This window comes from Dysidea avara, chromosome 1 (assembly GCF_963678975.1).
Source record: "Dysidea avara chromosome 1, odDysAvar1.4, whole genome shotgun sequence".
Classification (NCBI taxonomy): Eukaryota; Metazoa; Porifera; class Demospongiae; order Dictyoceratida; family Dysideidae; genus Dysidea; species Dysidea avara.
In genome coordinates, this window is record NC_089272.1 from 30,241,211 (window position 1) to 30,261,842 (window position 20,632).

Here is a 20,632-nt window from a genome sequence, read left to right on the forward strand (position 1 = left end):
GCAGGGTGTTTGTACAGGCCATACTGAGAGTTAGACACTCTCCCCCATACAAATCAGTATTACGAACTCTTGGTTGTACAGTATAGGTAAACAAAGATAAGTTTCTCTCCCATCTTATTCTAGGATTTCTATTGACAAGGAAAATTCAATTATTTGTATACAGGCTCAAAATTGAGAAAATATAAAGAAAGTGAATTAATATTATACAGTCAGTTTGCTTTTGGATATTTAATGTCTCCAACCACAACAAAAATTCGATGAATCCATGCATCTCATCACTGGTCGTCTGAACATTCTGAAAGTGATACCTCACTCAATCAACCATATATTCTGTTTATTAGACTGAATAAAGTCATGATTACCTAAACAATCACTTAATGTTTTATAATTATCCTATTCCATTTTCCTGGAGGTTCCACTGATAAAATGCAATTTCAGCAATGATATCAGCTAGCCAAGCTGCAAGTTGATTCAGAAAGCATTCCATTCTGTAAAATAGACCCCATCCAGAATTCAACTCAGTACTCAGGCTGAGATATCTGACAATAGTCCACTACTCTGTTAATGAATCATTGATGTTCACACAATATAGCCTCCTTGAGGTATCTGAATGTTTGCTCCTCACATACTGCACAAAATTCCTTTAGATTCTGCTTAGACTGAGTTGATTCAGCTTGTCACCATACTTGTTTCCTTTGTAGTGTAGCTATACACATACTGATTTATGCCGATTAGAAAGGCTGGGCCTCAGACTGTACAATCTAAAGTCAAGTAAGTAAAAATAACTCACATACTAGTAAAAACAAGTCATGCATTAAGTTCCCTACTTGATATATCCGAAGATGAGCACACTGAGTCAGCTATTCCCACAATTACTACTTCGTTACTAATGACAACCAACAAGAACCCACAATCGATCCTTAAATTCGTTTTATCTTTCTTGGGGTAACGTTTGATTACCTGCTGGAAGTGCCACTGATAACTTGTACAGCAATGGTAAGCTGCAAGCTTCAATCTGAGAAAGCATTCCGTTCCGCAGTTTAGTCCATCATTCCGTTCCGTTCCGTTCCGTAGAATAGACCCCACCAATGTTGACACCATTGATTGATGAAAGCGCTAGTTACAAGTTGAACATATTATTTGTACAAAGTACTACAAACTATCAATATAGCTACAGATGTCTGTGTAGCTACTGTACACGGTGTAATGTTTCTTGGTCCTGTCAGCGTCCGCCCCTTTCGGCATAACTGAAGAGGGCGCCAAGTTGGAGGGCGCCAGATTTATATCATTGCACCATAGATAATAGACACCCCTGGGGTGTCTATTATCTATGATTGCACATTTGCTCAGTCAGGTACATGTAGTCTGATGTAGAGGACGAATCAAGTCGAATGACAGTGCAATTTTCTCACTAATATAGCTTGCTGTGCACAAGACTGGCAAGGGTATTTTATGTGACTGTGGACGGATTCAATTAATGGTGATGTAATCATGTGATCGATTACCGGATACGAGAGGAGTATTTATACGGAAACCGTCTGATGAGGGAGTGAACGCTGTGCTTACTAGAGTTTTATACAGTCTACCTGCACTTCGAGATGGCCTCAACCTTTCGCGTCAATATATCCGACAGTGTAAAGGTGCTAAGACTAGCCGATTCGCCAAGCGATCCATCGAAACTAAACCCAAAGGTAGGAATTTTGCGCATACTGAAACAATGCTGTTGATATCATCATCAATGAAAGGGTTTATCATAATACAATTTGATTACTGAACACGCAACACAGCATGGCCCCTGAGGCCCGTTTAGGGCCTAGAGAGAGAGAGAGAGATGTCGAGAGAGAGAGAGAGAGATGTCAAGACTGAGTGACAAAATACAACTTGAGTACAGGGGTCTAGACTCGGGTACCATGCACTGGGCGGACAATACAGGAGCTCTGGCAACACTTGCACTAATAAATTACAATACAAAAATAATTATAGCAGGCAGAAAAGCGATACTGTACCTCTGGAACCTCCAGGGGGCCATGATACTGCCCCATTAATTAAAATTGCATCTTAGTGCGTTCTTGTATGTAGAGTAGGTGAGCTGATTAATGGTCCACCGAAATGATAAAATGCACTGTAATAGTCCTTGGTATTATTGGTATTACATTTAATTCAGTCTGGTTTTGCTTTGTTTAGTAGAATGCATTTTAGTAATGTAATGCACCTGTAAGTTTTGCCCCACCCAACCCCATGTGGGCAAGAAGGGGATTAGACTCAACTCTAATTAAGTCTAATTCCCCTACACTGGGACAATATTGTGATTTGGTTGGATTGTAGATCTAATCCGTTCCTATTTCTGTTTGAGCATTTCGATCCGTTGTTACAAGCATCACCTAAACCCCCACACCTGGAGCATAAATTATTTTTATCCAATCCCATGACTATCTAATCCCCTTGTTATGCCCCTCTTTAGTCTGCATGGGGATAGAAGCTTTGATAGGTGCATAGTTAAGTTGTATCAGACTGTGAGACGTGTGCGATACACAGAAGTGTCCATGTGCGGCAAGTGAAACCAACAGTATGGTGGTTGAAGTGAGCCCACGTTTGGGTGGTGTATCCTATATATGTGCTACACTGCAAATCAGGGTAGATGAACATCTGCGTCAGATGGTACCACTCTCACAGGAGTTTAGGACGTACAGTTGAGGATAATATTGGTATTGAGAGACTAAAGTAAGCGTAACAGTGATCTATGATTGTACTCATGCTAATGCTAGCCTGGTTTTGAAAATACTTATTCTAGTTTACCAGCAGCACTCTTTGCTAATCTTGGAAGGCTCGTCTATGCTCGTATGTACATTATTGAAAAGGAGAGCTTACCATCACTACCCGCACAGTAGACTTTCACTCTTACACATTATAATGTGTTTAGTATATATTCTATAAAATGACACCTGAACTTTCCATTTCAGTGGACCTTTAAGTGCTAATATGTTTTACAATGTGTGGGATGTGAGAGGTCTTGTAGAAAAATTCTGACTTACCTTTATATGGCAATCACAGCAGGTTGAATAACTGGTTGAAGTATTTATTGGGATATGTCACTTGCAGTGATGTGCCCAGGATTAGAGTAGTGGTGGCTACAAGAAATAAAGTTGAGTCAAGAAATGTAGTGTGGCTCCTTAACCTTTTATGTCACAGTTGATTCTGTAGTGGTTGGTGAGAGGTAGTGGTGGCTATTTTATTTAACTGGTGGTCAGTGCCGACCACTGTGGGCACATCCCTGCACTAGGTAGGTGATAATTTTTATACATACAGTATTGTTATTACACCACTTTTATTATAAGTCATATTGTCTGTCTCATGTTTACGTAATCCGAGGGTCAACTTTCAGAGCATATTTAACCAGTGAAGTGACATAATATTGAGCAGTGTAGAAATTTGATGAATACCAGTTGTGAAGAAACTGACAGATTATTTCTAATTGAATGTGTACTGAAATCTGTAAACTGATGTCTGAGAGCGCTGTTTCTTCTTTTAAAGTTCACAATCAAAATTGCTTCCTGGCTTCATCTGTCTGAGCATAGCTTAAAGACCTAACAAATATTCGACAAGTATTGCTGCATTGACCTACGTATCACTGTCAATTGTTCAGAGATATTTGTAAATTTTTTGTTGTATAGTAAGGCGTCGAACGAGGAGGAGCTACGTTCTACTGTTGCTACACTCCTTCTGATGCTTTCCTAAAAAAATATTGCTTAATGAAATGCCTGAATTTATCTGTTATGTATTTTCAGATGTGTTCATACGAATTATTTCAAAAGCTGTGAATGTGTGTGCATGAATGCTTGCAAATAGCAAAACACTGTGGTGATTCCCCTAAACAGCTATTTAAAAATGCACGTTTTGCATAATGCTATTGAAATAGAAAGTGATTACTGAATGTTGTGGAAATGATATCAGGATATACCGCCCACCATTACAATTATAGGAACCCCTTACTACACAATATTCTCAATGACAGGCTTACATGTAACCCTTAGTGTCTAGCAAATGACCACTCCATACGTTTATACTGTGAGAATGTGACTATATTATCTGTTAAGAAGTAAAATTTATAAAGTCAGTAGGACACTCACTGCTTGTTCCCAGTTAGTTACGTCCATAAGATACACAATAAGGTCCCACTGCATAATAGATTGTATGTTTGTGTGTCATTGCTGATACACCACTGGTATCTAGAGTTGTTCATTATCATCTCTTGTTGGCACACAGTTAATGTACATGGTGTAGCCAAATTTGTAAGGTAACAACAATACAGTGACTTCAGACAACCACAACAATGAAGTGACCACAGACAACCACAATCCTCCGCTTACCTCCATATACACAACACAGATTGACACCAATGTGAACTTGTAGTTACCAGTCTGGTTCCTTTTGTTAAATATGGGATGATGGTCTACATTTGTATGGCTTGTGGTAGGGAAAATTTTGACCAGTGTACAAATATGGAAAGGGTGGTAACATGTGGCTGTATCCTTTAGGATGTGAGGTCATTGTTAATGATGTGCTTACCATATTGTAGTAGATTGTGTTGAGTAATTGAGAAGCCTTAATAGTGTATCTTATAACTGTGTAACACTATTAGTCACACTTACATCCATAGGGACATGAGTGAACTTGTTTATGGTCAGACTGTATGGTACTACTTCCCTATCAGATTTCCAGTTTTGTATCTTTGAAGTGTTTGTAGGGTTTTACAGAACATTGTGTCTTTGTCTGCTCCATTGTAGTAATGTGATACAATGAAACATTTTTATAACATTTCTTGGGTCTACAAACATGTCTACATGACATGTACTCATAGACAAATGGGAATAGAACAGGTATCTTGGTGTACACAATTTAGCAGGACTTCTTAACCCTTAAACGCGCACGCAGGTTTTGAGAAATGCGTGTTTACCAAAATTGGTTTTATATTCAAAGTAGTGAGAGTTTGCTAAACTGAATTAGCCTAACACCTTATATAAACAGAAAGTTTATTCAATAGGCTATCAGGGGAAGTTTAAATAACCACTGTAACAACAGGCGTTCACTTGTTATGAAGCGATGAAGAACAGCGTCTTGACTTTTCGCGATTTCGTATTCCTTCCGGTGGCAGCCATATTTGTAATTGGCTGAGTCACGTGACCCATATACGGCCTGAGGCATAATTGAATGGCGAATCGATCGGCGTTTATTGCAGAACAATAGAATGAACTGGGAAGGAGATACGGGTCTTTTTCCAAAGGTATGTAAACAGTTTTACGTGTTCATTTCGTAAAAAGTTAGTTTCATGGCGAGTTTTGGCCCTGTGTTTCAGTGTAGGGTAAAACCCTACATATCATTTCATTCACTATTACATCACGAATTAAATGATGGCAGTTGCGTAGCCATAGGGACAATGGTTCGGAAGTTACAGCGCTTTGTTTACTGCCATGCGTGAGGGCCACTATAATGGCCTTTGCGCGTTTAAGGGTTAAAGGTACTGTAGGACTTTTTCTACATGTTGTTGTCATGCTCGTGGCTAGTTTTACTCCAGAGTAATCATTCACAATGTTCATACGTCATTCTAATCACCCTTATACAAAGAGGTTGCTGATCTGTGTATGTACGTATATGTCTACAATCACTGTATGTTGAACATCAAACTAGTGTTATGACTATTGACCTAACTACTAATACTTTTAATGGTGTTGCTGCAAAGTCTTGTGATGTTTATCTACTAGTACTTGTACAAATTTGTTAGCAAAATGGTCAACCCTGTGAATGGATAATGTCCTTAGCATTGATGTTTTTTTTATGTGTCAGTTTTTGCTATTTAATACTTTCACATCATCTGTTGTATATAGGAGTTCCTTAAGCTTTGGGTGGTATTAATATCCCATTTACCTGGTGAAGGCTCGTTACAATTCTTTACTTCAAAATCTGATGTCAAGCGTAGTCCAGCACTTTTTTTTGAGAACGTCACGGACATGATGGACATATCACATATGGGATACAGCAAGAAACAGAAGATACTACAACTAACATTCTCCGATCACCTAATATTCCTACAATTCTCCTCTGTTGCTACAATGGAACACTGGAATAGCAAACTAAAGGATTTCTTACGTGAGTGTACATTTGTGTTGTTGTGTACAATGCATACTTGTTTGCTTGAGAATACTCAAGGAAGCCCTGTAGTGCATTAACTTCTTTGACACAAAAATTCTGTGTACGTAATACATGCCCATACCCTACAATACTGTGTACATATTATAGTCTCATGTGGCCTTTTATCCTATTGTGTGTCTGGGTGATGAAAAGGGCCAATAACTATTTTACATAGATCCACTATGACAGAATGTGCGAATTCTATTGAGTGTTAATGGCTGTTAATTGTATGTAAAGATGTGTTGATGTCTTGCTATGAATGAAGTAACATGTAAGACAATTGTGATAAGGATATTCAACAGGTCTGCATACAATTAACAGTCATCAGAATCTATTGTTTGTATATATTCACATTTGTTTTAATAGATTGTTATCCCCTATTCCTGTTGAGGTGTCCACAACACCCAGATTGGAAGGGACATTACATACTGTGTTATAATAACAATGACTTATTGGCGTACTCTACTCAATCTAATCGTCTGGAGTGGACGTGGAGTGTCAATCACTTGCGTAGATACTGTTATGAACCTAAAATACCTTTTATTGAAATTGAAGCTGGAAGGTACGAACTTATATACAGTACTGATTTGTTAGCCTCCATAAGACCTTAATGAAACGTCCAGGACCATCTGAAGCATACTTGTTAAAAGTTGTATTGACAGGAGTATGTACATTTTATGAAATTGTGCTATTTTCAAGTATTTTTTTAAAAGTCCCTTATGTATGTTACCATCGTAGTTCTAAGAATAGCATTCTAATTTTCTTTAATTTAGATCATCAGTAACAGGCGAGGGAAACTTCTTCTTCACTGGCAAACGCAGTGAACAATTATTCAAGTTACTGGAGTCATTATCAGCCAAGGCACGTCCAGCACGCCTGCAACCTTCACGTAGTATGGACATGCTTAGCAATGGAACTAGTAGTAGTAAATCTTTGGATATTCCCAGTCGTGCTGAATTAACTGATAGCAGGGGATATCTAAAAGTAATTCCTACCCCAACATGTCTGTCACTGTCCCCACGTGGAACTAGAAAGTTTATGGTGGATGAGAAATCCTTTAGATGTGGTGAGTGTTTGAACATGAAGTAGGTACGATTGAAATTTTTCGATAGTTTAAGTCTGTGCACTGATTTTGCTACGTATATAGTGAAGCCTTTGATCAACAACTATTGGCCTGTCTTAGAGGTAAATGGATGAAGCCTGACTTGTTAGGTACAAAACCTTTTGCCATATTTTGAAGAGTTTGTTATTGCTGAAGAGTTATGTCACTACTACTGTTAATTTATAATGCCACTTCATGATATTGTGTGGGCAGTTGTGGCTCCAATTAGTAGAGTGTTTCCTCATACACCAACTGTCATCAGAAATGATGTATGATCATCAGTAGTTCTTAGTATCAGGAAATTCCTTTGATTTGTAATACTTTCATTTTCTACTTGTATTTTGTAATGTCACTTGATAGCTAGTAATGGGTTCAAAGTTTTTTTTTTTTTAAATCTAGATAGTTACACTGCTTAGTGAATATATTGTCATGTAAACAAGTAACAATAGATACCGTCTAGATACATTGTAATAAGTAAATCTGAATAGGTGACCACACCATTTTCAGTGTTTGTATGATACTGTCTATACCACCTTAAATACTTCAGTCTGAATTCTTGTAAGGCGTAATCCTGCAGACATCCGTCAGGTAAAAACTGAAAATGTTTTAAGACAAAACACTATGCTGTACATCGACTAGACCATAAACAAGAACTGTTTGCAAGGAAACACTACAATATTAGGGTGTATCCATTCACTGGACTGGACTACTGGACTGGTATATTTTTGGTTTTTGCACATTCTGTGGTTAAAATTTATTGAGTCTCGTAAGCCAAGGGTCCTGAGGGAACCTGCAGCCACACTACTAAATGCTGAATATGAGCAGTAGAGTATGCGATAACTGTCTTTTAATATTTTCGCTGTAATTTTTTATGTCGTACAACACTTATTCCCTACCCTGGTGTACAGTAATGCTGTAGGGAATGTATATCAGCAATAATTAACCAGCGATCAACTTGCCAGTTGACAATATCCTTAAAGATATCTTTAGTGTGAGCTCAGGAATTGGGTTAGCATGGACGGACTTGTTTTCAGTGCCGCAGGACACAATGATTATAATTAAGCACACATTGAAAAAAATTCTAATCAGTAAGCCTTTTTCCAGAAGTAAAGGTCTTGCCACGCAAGACTATACTATAAATAGCTTGCTCCTTGAGTTCACACGAAGAATATCTTGTCAACTGGCAAGTTGATCGCTGGTTAACTATTGCTGATATACATTCCCTACAGTATTACTATATACCAGTGTAAGGAATAAGTGTTGTAGGACATAATAAATCACGGCAAAATTATTAAGACAGTTATCGCATACTCCACTGCTCATATTCAGCATTTAGTAGTCGGCTGTAGGTTCCTTCAGGACCCTTGGCTTGCGAGACTCAATAAATTTTAACCACAGAATGTGCAAAATTCAAAAGTATGCCAGTCCAGTAGTCCAGTCCAGTATTCCAATCCAGTAGTCTAGTCCAGTGAATGGATACACCCCCAATATTAGCAGGTATTACTGTTGACAATGTCTTTATGGCAATTTTAAAGTGTCAGTGTGGCAACTCTTAAATGTGAGGTGGTAATACAGCTGTGCAATATACCATAAACAGGGAAATGTACATTTTTCGTGGTTTCAAAGCAAATCACGAAAGTTTTGCTGCTAAATCAGTAATTTTACAGTATACTTTTATAGCCTTTACTGAGAAGCGTTCACCACGAATAGTCTCAGTAACACAAAATTTTCGTCAAGCAAAACTTTCCCCGTTCACGATGCAAGCATTCAAAAATCAAAAGTGTTTTTCTGAATTTGCAATATTGAACCTATGTCTACCTGTAAGAATCTCTTGTATGCATATAGGATAGATGTTAGACATGAAGCCACAGAGGTTAAAGGCCTAGATTACAGCTTATGGTTTCCTTATTATTTCCTTGACTTCACCACCATTAGAATATATTTAAACAATTCATTGTGAATGGTGTTGACATTACTCTTGATTCTATGTATTTACTAACTTCTACATGAGCAAAAGCCTGCCATTTTCGCACATGCAGCAGCGTTGAAACCGGGTCACTACTGCTGACCCGGATGACCCACTGACCTGGATAGCAATCCGGGTCAGACCCAGATGTGACCCGGATTGACCCGGATTAATTAAAGCCGAGGCATGCGATAAGAGCTATGTTTCGGCTAGTCTTGAGCAAGCGAGACTACATTTTGAGCGTTCGATTTGTGTTGAGTAAACAGGGGTGGATCCAGACTTTTAGTATTGCAAATTCAGCCTGGCTGTAGGTTGAAGACAAAAAAAAAAAAGGGTCATCACCTACTAACAATAGCTACACCTCACCATAGATACCCTCAGTTTCATGCTACATACTGCACTTACTAATAAATGGGCGTGGCTGAGCGTATGTTTGTATTGCGATAAGTGGGCATGCAAGTGGGCATGGCTCACGAAAGAGCTACGCGATAGCGTTTATATATAAGTTTCCATGTCGTCAAATGGACAATTTCGTTTCTCACGTGATCCAATCCGGGTCAGACCTGGATAATTTGTAAACCGGGTCAGACCTGGATGACCCGGAGAAAATGTGACCCGGATGACCCGGAGAAAATGTTACCCGGTTGACCCGGATGACCCAGAGAAAATGTGACCCGGATGACCCGACCCGGTTTCAACGCTGACGTGCAGCATTAAATATTTTATGCATGCTGTAGGGTATGTAGTGAAACATTTAAGACAAGCCTATTACCATCAGATTTTCCTGTTCATGGACAGTAAGAAAATCTTTGTACAGTAAAATTGTCCTTATTTGCACACACAGAGTAACATAGGAAAATGTAAAGGTGGATGGATCTGCATGTTCACAATGAACAGATTTAGCTATTTGTAGCTTGTTTCTAGTGTTGCACCGATATGCATATTTTCATGTATACCAAAACCGATTATTTGCTCATTCCAGTAACCGATATGCCAATATTATAATCGATATTCTTCAGTTTTTCAGAACAGGGGAGGAGGAGTAGAAAATCACGTAAAGTTTGTGTGTAAATTTGTATTGATAGTTAATTATGCAGGGGACTGAGTCTACAAGGTCTACTCTATTTTTCCACTAACCCCTTTCATGGAAAAGGAAGCCAAATAGTTAATAAAACAGCTATGCCAGCTTCTCAAACAGGGTTTTTTAGTGACCCTTTGCAAAGGGTGATTGATTGATTGCGTGGGCAGCAGATATATGTACACTGCCTGCTATAGCCTTGTAACCATACCTTTTGCAGACAAACAAGCCTAAAACAGTTACGACTAATTTTTAATAAAGATTTTACCGCTGACTGCTGCATTCTTTATCAATTTATCAAGCACCTGTTATTTATTTGCCATATATGTAATTGCTGTACAAATAAATTTTTTTCGCTGTTCCAAGTATATAATTATGGCAGTGTGTGGGTAACACATTCCTTTTCAACGATCGGTTATACTGGTAGTATAGCACTTGTAGCAATGGCTTTACTCTTACATACATATGCGACCGGCTGAACAAAACTCTGCCATCTTCACACCTTCTTCGAGTTCCGTTTTAATTTACTTATCTGTTGTCTATGGGAACAGAGGAGTGTGCATACAAGCAACCTTAAGGCTTTTGTCTTTAGCAACAGACAAACAATTTTGAACTGTCATATAGCTACTATTAATGTGTTTGTTGAAGTTACGGTTTCTTCCCAATACATGTAGCAACTAATTTAAAATGAATTGATATTGTGTGCAGTATATGTGTATACAGTAAGCTAGGGTTGATTTATTATCAGAGGATCACCTAGAATTTAGAACATCAGCATTTCATAATGTTTGTTTACTTGATCTAGTTATATATGTTATTTTATGTTATAGATAATGAAACGTCTGTAAATTCGCAACACTCTACAAATGGCAACACTGAGGTAGACCATCCCACTAATGGGCACAGGCGTCCACCAAAAATGATATCAGCAGCTTCTGTGGATGAAGAAACTGTCTTGTAAGTTTGTGTGCGTGCGTACGTACGTGTGTGTGTGTAGTAACTGATTGGGGCCCTAGAAAAAGAACACGATTGAAGTCTTCAATTAGCATATTATAAACAACACTTTTGTGCTTTAATTTATGGTAGTAAAACTGCAAGCAAAGGATAGGCAAACTACACATGCACTAGTACTGTGTCATTAAACCCCTACATAGTCCTATTGCAGTAGGACTTGATTATCTGAATTTTGATTATCGGTTGAGTCTCCAAACAATGAAACTGACTGTTCTATTAGAGTATTTTGTCTATTTGCTGTTAGTATAGTGTATTGCATAGTAGCTGTATGCTTTATTAGAGTGTTTGATCAGAGCCCTGGGTTTCAATCACCCTACTAAAAATCTGAAGTCTTATTACTGGTTCACAGGCTTTCAGATTTATATACTCTTGACTATGTTGCAGTACTACTCTAGACTAATAAATAATTATGACAACATTTAATACTGTAATTGAACAATTAAAATTATTAATAACAAGTACACAGAAAAATTTGGAATTTTCATCTAGAGTAGGGACCATAGCACATTGATAAAAAGTACTGAAACAAGCTGGAGTAGTGTACGATATTAAATCACAGTAAAACAATAAAAAAATGTTATATCCCTACTGTGCTAAAGATACCATAATGGAAATGCACAGTAGGAATATAACACTTCTTATTATTTTACTGTGATTTAATATCGTGCACTACTCCAGCTTGTTTCAGTACTTTTATCAATGTGCTATGGTCCCTACTCTAGTTGAAAATTCCAAATTTTTCTGTGTATATAATTATTATGACTGGTGAACCCATGCACACCGCATCTGAAATGGCACTGCGCCTCCCAATTATCATCTGAAAACTGAAGTATCCATTATGCTTTGTTGTTGGCTATGTTCAACCCGTTACACAGCAGTACAAATCAAGAACTGTTTGAAAAGAACCTCTGCTATCAAAATAGCCACTATGACAAATACGGACGATTTCCGTTACGAAGGGAAGCCATCACGTGCTATCACCAAATTGACACTTTTCGCTGTCAGCAAAGATGAATGGGACACAAGGAGGACACTGGTAAGTCCATGAAGAATGCATTGTACATACTGCGGTATGCCAAAACGCACCTGTCGGGCTGAAGCGACGTTGAACAGTGAAAACATCAAGCCTGTAGCGTTAGCTGTTATCGAGTTACACTTGTCTGAAGGCATCAGTCAGTCAGTCACTAGAAAATTCCATTAAATAAACATTTAAAAAAATTCTGTAGCAACATGTTTAAAGCGTTTTGGGTTGATCTGAAAGCTTGTTTGGGCTTAGTTTTACCTAGCCAATACTGTCCCATCATCGTTAGGAGAAATTGAGGCTGTTTTGTTGGGTGATATTATTTCATGGCCCACGCCTACTCCTTTGTGGTCCCTACTATACAGTACTATCATACTGTATGATGTCTTTTTTGCCACTGTTGTGGAACCTGTCAATGGGGACACCTGCAAATACTGACATTATAGTTGAAGCACTATAGTACTTTTTCTGGAAATATAGATCACCTTCATTAATCTAGACACTCATATACTACACAGGTTTCACTTTAATTGTGTACAAAGATACTGTCTACCTAGAACCGCACATATACATGTAAGTAATGCATAATGTTGTTAATTTATTTAGCCCCAAGTTCTATGCTGGGCCAAGAAGATCAACTCCTAACGTTCACCAAGTTCAACAAGTTCACCAGCTGAGCAGTAAAACACGAGAAGATGGCAGTTATTCATATCCAACCAGGCACTCACCACTGTTGAGTCTCATTGAAAACAAAGATCTGGACTTTAATGCTTTTGATAGTGATGATGACAGTGATGGATATATTAATGACGATGAACTACAACACAAAATTATTCCTGCCTTGAAAAATGCTGTTGTATAATTATTATAATATTATTATTATTATTTGTTTATTTATATGATTTTATATCTGCACATTTTATATCACCTGGATATAATATACCAATGTTGATAGTGTAATACAAAGTTTTAATAAAACGTAATCAATTACTACAAAGCCTCAGCATTTATATATTTTATTGCTAAAACTACTCGAGGCTAGCTTGAGCCATCTTTTCTGAGTGGTGTGTCTGTACGACTGTACTATCAAGTGAATAGATCTGAGAGGGAGCAAATATTAAAAACCAGTCAAGCATCCACCACAAGGAATAAAAATGTTTTTAAACATTCTAGCTAATGCCATTCCTGCAAAGCTGCAGAATCTACCAGTTAATTTGAGCATCAAATCATTCACTAGTGTGTGCATAGCTCCATATTATATAAAGTGGTACACAACACCAAAGCAAAGTGCAAAGCTCACAGTTTGTTTGGGTACATGGGTACAGTATGGCCACTAAACCATCACTGGTTAAAATAATTATTATAAAATATAATATCTCATTGCAAGACTCTGCTGGATACTCTGCAGTCATTCCCATTTCTTTGTAGAAATCATCCTCCACCTTTTGGATCAGTGCTGAGCCACTAGTCACTGCTGTGAAGACAAGTACTATATATCGCAGGGGAAAATGCATTTGCACTGCATTGTACTCAGAACCTATAGTTACTGCAGAATGCAAGTTTTGTTGGTTCCAATTTTATGCAGTGTATACATGCCAAGATGCAGATGATCTTTAGATGAAAGTGGACCTTTTTGTGTGGTGTGATGTAGGATTAAATCATTACACACACCCAGCATGTAAAGCTAGGGGGGGCATGACCTTAAAAATAGATGCTAAAAAGGCTGAATTTAGTGCCGTTTCAGTCAGTGACATTTCAGTCATTAAATATAACAAAATTGCTACTAAAATTTTGGACTTTTTAATACTGAAATTGTGGAACCCTCCTCTCCCCCACCTACATACAGGCCTGGATCAGAACCTCACATCGCACAAAAACCAACAACACCGTTTTATGCTTCAGATGACTCAAACTATGTACTCTGAGGTCGGCTTTAAGAGCTGTCTATTCTGGGTAGTGCGACAAGCTTAAATGGTGCTGCATTTGGTTGGCCTCAGGTGAAATTAACCACCTTACTGTCTCCGGTGGGGACCAGATACTATAGCTAGAGTACTAGGGACTGCAGACCACAACTTATAAAAATAAATTTAACCTTAAAATGGCAAACAGGATGTAAGTCATCAATTATTGACCTGTCAGGTGACAAGTCTCATGAATGCTCGCAATAAAGATACTGAGTAGGAATGTGTACAAAAACTATTATCTAATCCAAAACAGCCAAGCTGTAAAAAAAGAGTGCGGCCCTGAGAAAGGCTATGGTGAAAAAAGATGTGAAATCCAAGGTGGCGGCCAAGAAATGGCTGTGATGGTAGGTTAATGGTAAAAATTTTAATAACGACAATTCAAGTGAATTTTGTGCCAAGACCAAGCGGCACCAAATTCACTGAATTGTTGTTATTAAAATTTTTACCATTAACCTACCATCACAGCCATTTCTTGGCCGCCACCTTGGATTTCACATCTTTTTTCACCATAGCCTTTCTCAGGGCCGCACTCTTTTTTTACAGCTTGGCTGTTTTGGATTAGATTTCACTTCTTTTTGCATTTGTATACCCCAAAGCCAGCCTATGGCCGGCTTTAGGGCTTTTTAACCTGTCATTTTTTTCTTTACTACAGGAAGAAGAAAAGATGAAGCAGGGTGATTTCTTTGTAGCTGACCTCTCTGCAAGGTGATCCTTCTAGCTGATCCCTCTACCGGATGACTTGTTTGTAGCTGAACTCTCTACAGGATGATTTGTTTGTAGCTGAACTCTCTACAAGGTAACTTCTTCTAGCTGATCTTTCTACAGGGTGATTTGTTTGTAGCTGAATTCTCTACAGGGCGATTTGTTTGCAGCTAAACTGCTAAACTCTCTACAATGTAACTTCTTCTAGCTAAACTCTCTACGGGTAGCTTGTTTCTAGCTGATCTCTCTACAGGGTGACTTGTTTGTAGCTGAACTCTCTACAAGGTGATTTGTTTGTAGCTGAACTCTCTACAACGTAACTTCTTCTAGCTGATCTTTCTACAGGGTGATTTGTTTGTAACTGAATTTTCTACAGGGCGATTTGTTTGCAGCTAAACTGCTGAACTCTCTACAATGTAACTTCTTCTAGCTGAACTCTCTACAGGATGACTTGTTTCTAGCTGATCTCTCTACAGGGTGACTTGTTTGTAGCTGAATTCTCTACAGGGTGATTTGTTTGTAGCTGAACTCTCTACAAAGTAACTTCTTCTAGCTGATCTTTCTACAGGGTGATTTGTTTGTAGCTGAATTCTCTACAGGGCAATTTGTTTGCAGCTGAACTCTCTACATGGTAGTTTCTTTGTAGCTGAACTCTCTACGATGTAACTTCTTCTAGCTGAACTCTCTACAGGATGACTTGTTTCTAGCTGATCTCTCTACAGGGTGACTTGTTTGTAGCTGAACTCTCTACAGGGTGATTTGTTTGTGGCTGAACTCTCTACAAGGTAACTTCTTCTAGCTGATCTTTCTACAGGGTGATATGTTTGTAGCTGAATTCTCTACAGGGCGATTTGTTTGCAGCTGAACTCTCTACATGGTAGTTTCTTTGTAGCTGAACTCTCTACGATGTAACTTCTTCTAGCTGAACTCTCTACATGGTGACTTGTTTGTAGCTGAACTCTCTACAGGGTGATTTGTTTGCAGCTGAACTCTCTACATGGTAGTTTCTTTGTAGCTGAACTCTCTACGATGTAACTTCTTCTAGCTGAACTCTCTACATGGTGACTTGTTTGTAGCTGAACTCTCTACAGGGCAATTTGTTTGCAGCTGAACTCTCTATATGGTAGTTTCTTTGTAGCTGAACTCTCTACAGGGTGATTTGTTTGTAGCTGAACTCTCTACAAGGTAACTTCTTCTAGCTGATCTTTCTACAGGGCGATTTATTTGCAGCTGAACTCTCTACATGGTAGTTTCTTTGTAGCTGAACTCTGTACAATGTAACTTCTTCTAGCTGAACTCTCTACAGGATGACTTGTTTCTAGCTGATCTCTCTACAGGGTGACTTGTTTGTAGCTGATCTTTCTACAGGGTGATTTGTTTGTAGTTGAATTCTCTACAGGTGATTTGTTTGCAGCTGAACTCTTTTACATGGTGGTTTCTTTGTAGCTGAACTCTCTACAAAGTGACTTCTTCTAGCTGATCTATCTACAGGATGACTTGTTTCTAACTGAACTCTCTACAGTGTGATCTGTTAATAGCGGAACTTTCTACTGGGTGATTTGTTTGCAGCTAAACTCTTTGCATGATTGTTTCTTTGTAACTGAACTCTCTACAAGGCGACTTCTTCTAGCTGATCTCTCTATAGGATGACTTGTTTCTAACTGAACTCTCTACAGTGTGATCTGTTCATAGCGGCACTTTTTACTAGGTGATTTGTTTGTAGCTAAACTCTTTGCATGATTGTTTCTTTGTAACTGAACTCTCTACAAGGTAACTTCTTCTAGCTGATCTCTCTACAGGGCAATTTCTTTGTAGCTGAATTCTCTACAGGGTGATTTATTTGAGCTGAACTCTCTACATGATGGCTTATTTGTAGCTGAACTCTCTATTAGGTACCTTCTTCTAGCTGATCTGACTACAGGGTGACTTGTTTGTAGCTGAATTCCCTACAGAATAACTTACAATGTAATATAGCTGAGTAAATTATAAATGCAGCTGAATGCTTTATTAGGGTGACTGTTCTATTAGAGTATCTCGATCTCGCATTTGCTGCACCTAGTTGCCTTTCGAATCATAACTCAGTGATTTGTAATCCGATTCTTCTGTACTACTGCAAGGACTTTCTATGATGATTATTCCAGCTACATACTGATTTTCAGCTCGTTCCTCTAAGCGGTTTGCCTGGTAGATACGAAAACTAATAGTTTTTTTATTCATAAAAATTGATCGCGTAATTTTGACACAGGTTGGGTTTCGTGTCATATCTCCATGGTCTTTATCCCGATTCCTTTCAAACCACAAAAAGGCACTCCTACGATGGTTGCTCCATCTACATATCAATTTTCAACTGATTCCTCCAAGGCGTTTACCCTGTAGGCGTGACAGACCTTCGACCTTATTTTACGCAAATAATCGGTCATAACTCCGTGAATGTTCATCGGATTCCTACCAAAGTTGGTACGGAGATCCGCCTTAATGAGCCCTTTAAGTGTGCCAAATTTCAGCCAAATCCGAGCACGCATTCGTGTTTTATGGCGAATTTTGCGAAGTGTGCGAAATGAAGAAGATGAAGAAGAAGAAGAAGAAGAAGAAGAAGAAGAAGAAGAAAAAAACGAAGAAATTAAAACGAAATTTTGTTCGCTCGTATCTCGGAAATGGCTGGAGCGATTTTCTTCAAATTTGGAATGTAGACTACCCTAACTGGGCGGCACGTCTCCAGCAAATTTGGTTCCAATCGGATAAGGGATCACAGAGCTACATAGGTGTGAAAATTGCGTTTTCTTTCTTCCTGTTAATATACTCACGGTGTGGCGCGCCGGCTTCTTGGGCCGCACGACACACTATCGTGTGTCTTGATACTGTTACAATCGTAACTCCTTTCTATGAACTTCAAGTGATGGCCAATCCAATGTTAGTAACATGCCAGTTATACTATTCCTATGATTTCTCCTCCAAGGTCTATTTAATCGCAATGACGAACTTAAACATTGCATCATGCACCATGTGATTGTACCATGCTGCCAGTACCACCCTCCTTAGCTAGTACCAGGGCTAATCACTCTTTAGTTATATAACTCTTCTTCACCAAAGATGACTGGGACATGCAGTTTAAATTTGGTCAATTTTATGAAACATTTACGTGATTTAAACACTTATTTTTGTACATTAGCCTTTTATCCTTATAGGGTTTTGCTAATTGCCAATTAAATAAATAAAAGACTTGAATTAGTGGTGCACTGGTGATGGCCTATTTAATACACTGTTTCCAGCAGTGCTGTGTTGTTTTGTGAACCCAGTCATGTGAATAACTTTAACTGCTACTACTTACACCAGATAACAGACAAGTGCAAATGGGGGTATTTTTCCAATTACACAAATTGTTGAGTTACTTACTACCCCCATGCTCAGCCATTCTAAAGCTCAAAACCAGTTCCCACACACAAATGTGCTGATACAGGCGTAATGTGATTTCTTGTGCAAATATAGTGTAGGTGTATGTGTGTTTATTAACCAGCTAATGTTTCTAATAATAATAATAAAGTAAGCTGTTACCACAGATGATATCAGATGCTGAATGAGATTCAGTAGCTAAGTAATACATAGCTTAGATCAGCACAATTCCAGCGAATATAAAAGAACACTTGATACAGCAATAAGTCAAACTTCAAAAAGTAAAGCTCCTGCTGATCTGACCTGTCAAGATGGATATTCTGCTAACTCTGATTGTTGTAGCTACCACCAAGAGTTCATAATATATAATATTTAGGAGAGTATCCAATGCTGTATTGCCACTTCAAAACGCACTGCGTAATAATGTTACGCAATAGTCGTCATCACCAAAGGTGCTAACTTGCTTCAAGAGCTATAAGGGCCTTGAAGTGCTTGCAGGTCTTCGCATTGGTATATCAACGCCTATCAACAAGTCTTTCATGGTGAAGCCATGTGTTGGAGTTTACTGAAATTATACTAAACTATTCAGATATATTACACAATGTTGCACAATTAATACGCAGTGCGTTTTGAAGGGGCAATACAGGCGTTGGATACTCTCCTAAATATATATATTATGAACTCTTGCTACCACTGGACTGGTGATGTCACAGGCCGATGATCAAGAGACCGTTCAGATGTTGTCTGCTAAAGTAGACATCCTAGAAAAGATTATCACTGGAGGGAGATATCATCAAGACCAAACCAATCATGGTATAACTTACATTGTCTGGGGTAGAAAGGAATGTCCCAAAGGAGAGACACTCTATTCTGGTGTTATTGGTGGTAACTACGTACGTCATTCAGCAGGAGGTGGTAATCAAGTGTGTCTTCCTGATATACCAAGTTATGGTCAGTACACACTTGGAGCACAACAGGTTGGACGTATGTATGGTGCTAGGTACCATACCTCAAGTTATTCACATCTCAGTTATTCCCATGGAAAGATTGTGAAATGTGCTGCTTGTTACAATGACAAATCTTCTACATCAATAATGGTACCAGCTAGAGTTAGTTGTCCAAATGGATGGACCCAAGAATATTATGGCTACCTGATGACTCAGCCAGATATAGGTGGCTATTACAGGTAAAGACCAGTGTATAATGTAGGCCGATGAAGATATGTCTACAAGAGTGTGCTGTGGGAGTCTGGGTCATGTTGTCCAATAGGTACTGTAAAGTACTGTTTGTTACAACTCCAAATTGTTTTTATACAGGCAAGAGTTTATATGTGTGCATAAGGACTTAGAAGGGCAAACTCCATCCCCTACTTACAGCAAAGAAACATATCTACTTTCACCAATAGAAGTTCAGGCAAATCAATTTCCTGGTCCTTATGATGTCACCAAAGAGCTGGGTTGCACTGTATGCAGCAAGTAACTATAAAAGCATCATGCAAAGATATTACTTCAAGTACTGTTCATTAATTTTGTATTATTGTATTGTTGCTATGCTACACAGTATCAATGTCAAATCCTTTAAAGAATGTTTTGTATGGATAGATAGATAGATAGATAGATAGATAGATAGATAGATGGATGGATAGATAGATAGATAGAAAGAATATGTAGATAGATAGATATGTTGATAGATTGATTGATTGAAGCTAGCTACTGTACGCCAATTAAGTGAACATCACATGATCTCCACCATAAAGGAAAAGGTATAATATAATGCTTTGATTAATTAACAGCTGGAAACTCTACTAAAGTTATAGATATAGCTTGGAAGATCTATACCATTGATACTGCATGGAACCTGTTAATTAGAACACTTGAAATGAAAACACCTCACACCTGTACATGTGTAATCAGGACACTTAGTAATGGTATCAAATTAAGGTTTCCCTAACTTACCTGGAAAATCAGGGCACCTTGATAATCAGGACACTTTAATTTTGGTCAGTTCAAAGGTGCCATTAATATACTGGTAGCATGCTTCTAAAAGGTGCTGCAGTACATTCTAAAAAAAACTTTTAACATGTACCAGATAGCTAATTATAAATAGTAGAAACTCCAGGTGTATGGATATTTTAATGGAAGAGAGAATAGAGAAGGAATACACATTTCGAATTCCAGATGCATGACTTAAAGCCAACAAATTCCCTAAT

The 20,632-nt window shown here is 38.3% G+C and overlaps 2 protein-coding genes across 2 annotated transcripts; both read left to right on the forward strand.

Annotated features, from left to right (window-relative positions):
• The first annotated feature begins 1,369 nt into the window (after positions 1-1,369).
• LOC136261259 (uncharacterized) lies at positions 1,370-13,274 on the forward strand. Its single transcript, XM_066055233.1, has 6 exons — positions 1,370-1,691; positions 5,883-6,144; positions 6,553-6,748; positions 6,960-7,252; positions 11,163-11,289; positions 12,974-13,274. The coding sequence occupies exons 1-6, from the start codon at positions 1,599-1,601 to the stop codon at positions 13,227-13,229; spliced, it is 1,227 nt and encodes a 408-aa protein (XP_065911305.1). The 5' UTR covers positions 1,370-1,598; the 3' UTR covers positions 13,230-13,274.
• A 5,413-nt stretch (positions 13,275-18,687) lies between these two features.
• On the forward strand, positions 18,688-20,008 carry LOC136261265 (short-chain collagen C4-like). The gene is made up of 2 exons (XM_066055242.1): positions 18,688-19,609; positions 19,740-20,008. Exons 1-2 carry the CDS (start codon positions 19,128-19,130, stop codon positions 19,900-19,902), a joined length of 645 nt encoding a protein of 214 aa, XP_065911314.1. The 5' UTR covers positions 18,688-19,127; the 3' UTR covers positions 19,903-20,008.
• The last annotated feature ends 624 nt before the right edge of the window (positions 20,009-20,632 follow it).

Coding starts and splice junctions, on each gene's coding strand:
- LOC136261265 (XM_066055242.1), top strand. CDS start 19,128: ATGTCACAGGCCGATGATCAAGAGACCGTTCAGATGTTGTCTGCTAAA. Junction 19,610..19,739: donor GATATAGGTGGCTATTACAG/GTAAAGACCAGT, acceptor GTTTTTATACAG/GCAAGAGTTTATATGTGTGC.
- LOC136261259 (XM_066055233.1), top strand. CDS start 1,599: ATGGCCTCAACCTTTCGCGTCAATATATCCGACAGTGTAAAGGTGCTA. Junction 6,749..6,959: donor ATTGAAATTGAAGCTGGAAG/GTACGAACTTAT, acceptor TCTTTAATTTAG/ATCATCAGTAACAGGCGAGG. Junction 11,290..12,973: donor GTGGATGAAGAAACTGTCTT/GTAAGTTTGTGT, acceptor TAATTTATTTAG/CCCCAAGTTCTATGCTGGGC.